Source organism: Sprattus sprattus (genome assembly GCF_963457725.1).
Source record: "Sprattus sprattus genome assembly, chromosome: 21".
Lineage (NCBI taxonomy): Eukaryota > Metazoa > Chordata > Actinopteri > Clupeiformes > Clupeidae > Sprattus > Sprattus sprattus.
The window spans coordinates 10,930,384-10,932,883 of record NC_137919.1 but is presented as its reverse complement, the minus strand read 5'-3'; the positions used below and the strand labels follow the sequence as shown (position 1 = coordinate 10,932,883).

Here is a 2,500-nt window from a genome sequence, read left to right as displayed (position 1 = left end):
GTGGGAATGCTGGAGCATGTGTGGCGAGGCCAGCACCGGCTTCCCCTGGCCGCCCTCCGACGGGAAGCCCTTCTTCCGCTTTTTGGTCACGTGATCCTCCCCGACCGCCGTCTCCCCCGGGGGCCGCTTGACGACCCCTCCGCCCCCGAACCCCCCCTCGGGCCGCGGCTCCTTGGCAAGCCCCTTGGGCTCCTTGAAGCCCATCTTGTGGGGGTGCTGTTCGTCCCGGAGGGGCTGATTCAGGTTCTGGTTGTCTTTGGGTTTCTTGGAGGAGGAGGTGGTGGAGGAGGAGGAGGTGGTGGAGGAGGTGGTGGAGTCTTTGGAGGGCTTGCCCGTGTCCCTGCTCAGCTCCCTGAAGGCACTTTTGGGCTCCTTAGAGGCGCGGGCAGGCTTGGTGTCGCGGTGCTCCTTCACCGGCTTGGCCAGCTTGGTGGAGGAGGTGGAAGAGGAGGAGGAGAGGGTGAGGCTGCTCCGAGAACCGTCCTGAGCGCGCGCACACGCACACACACACACACACACACACACACACACACACACACACCCAAAAAAAATATCAGAGAAATTATTAGTGTTATTAAAATGAAAGAGATATTCTTACAGTTTGCAATCTCAAATAGATCTAATTTTTATTTGTTGTACATCCATTTCATGAAACTAATGTCTGCCGTTTTCCCACAGACCACTCCTTCCCACCCCCTCCTCCTGTTGGTCTCTTTGGCTCATCAGTCAGAGGCTGAGTTCAGTTTAGGACTTAAGCACACCAACACCACACACACACACACACACACACACACACACACGCACACACACACACACACACACACACACACACGCATACGCACACACGCACACGCGCACACACGCACACACACGCACACGCGCACACACACACACACACGCACACACGCACACACACACTTAATTGGGGATTTGGACATGGTTGAGACGCTGAAGACGAGATTTCAGATCATGACACCAGTATCTCCCACTGTGGCTAGAGGCCATTCCTGAACAGCCACTGCAGCTGTACACACAGGCAGCTGGGTAACACACATCTGCTTCATCAGTAAACAACAATAATAAACAAACAAACAAATTAACAAATGCAGAGGGTCATATGGTGAAATGTTGAGGGTCATAGGTGATTCCTATATATAGGATATCTCCTTGTTCTTTCAGCTTAATAAGGTGATTACATGCATTCTGAATGAGAAGGTGAATGTGTTTATCCTTGCCTTGAAAAGTAAAAAAAAAAGGCATATTTGTGATATGTGGAGTGTGTAAAGTGTGAATTTGATTTGTGATGTGTAGTGTGTGTAAAGTGTGAATTTGATTTGTGAGGTATAGTGTGTGTAAAGTGTGAATTTGATTTGTGATATGTGTAGTGTGTGTGAAGTGTGAATTTGATATGTGCAGTGTGTGTGAAGTGTGAATTTGTTATATGTGCAGTGTATGCGAGGTGTAAATTTGATTTGTGATGTGAGTGTGTGTGTGTGTGTGTGTGTGTGAAAAAAAGAAGGCATATTTGTGATATGTGGAGTGTGTAAAATGTGAATTTGATTTGTGAGGTATAGTGTGTGTAAAGTGTGAATTTGATTTGTGATATGTGTAGTGTGTGTGAAGTGTGAATTTGATTTGTGATATGTGTAGTGTGTGTGAAGTGTGAATTTGATATGTGCAGTGTGTGTGAAGTGTGAATTTGATTTGTGATGTGAGTGTGTGTGTGTGTGTGTGTGAAGGGAATTTTAAAACGGATTGGGATGAAGACTGAACGACCCAGGGAAGGAGAGACGGACATGTGCGGAGGGACCTAGACACGTGTAGTGTGTGTGACCTGAGGACGGGTCGAGAGTGTTTCCTGCCGGTCGTCAGGGGCGACGGGTGAAGGGGGTGTGGGGGGTATTATGTCTAGTCAGCCGCAGTGTCAGGATTTCATTGATGCTGTAAAACCATTAAGACGTCTAGACGGCCAGGGATGTTACGACCTGCCCAAACTGCCCCAAAAACCTTTAGCTCTATCAGACAGTGACCTTTCACCTTCACACATAAAACACACACACAGGCACACACACTCTTTACGCCATCAGTCCTGACCTTTAGCCTTCACACATAAATCTGTGTCTCCTCTTCAGCCTCCACAGACACACACACACACACACACACACACAGACACACACACACACACACACACACACACTTGGAGGAAGTGGACCGAGAATGACACTGCAGGTGGTGAGTGCCACATGGCAGTATTGCCAACTTTGTGGTGTGCAAATCTGTGCTCAATGGTTCAACTTACAGAATCTCATGCCTGTTCTTCAACCAAGCCCCGCCCCCTTCACACACAGCGTCATAGAGGGATGATATACCCTCATCTTCATCACACGCAGCATCAAAGAGGGGTGATATACCCTCATCTTCATCACACGCAGCATCAAAGAGGGGTGATATACCCTCATCTTCATCACACGCAGCATCAAAGAGGGGTGATATACCCTCA

At 48.6% G+C, this 2,500-nt stretch overlaps 1 protein-coding gene across 1 annotated transcript in view; it reads right to left on the bottom strand.

Annotated features, from left to right (window-relative positions):
- The window catches only part of mllt3 (MLLT3 super elongation complex subunit), a gene marked incomplete at its 3' end in the record, with an annotated part of 55,698 nt that overhangs the window by 21,538 nt on the left and 31,660 nt on the right, over positions 1 to 2,500 (bottom strand). The window contains exon 6 of the mRNA XM_080859970.1: positions 1 to 483. This exon is cut by the window's left edge and continues 168 nt beyond it. Within this exon, the coding sequence (XP_080716096.1) occupies positions 1 to 483 (483 nt within the window). The remainder of the gene's footprint in view (positions 484 to 2,500) is intronic.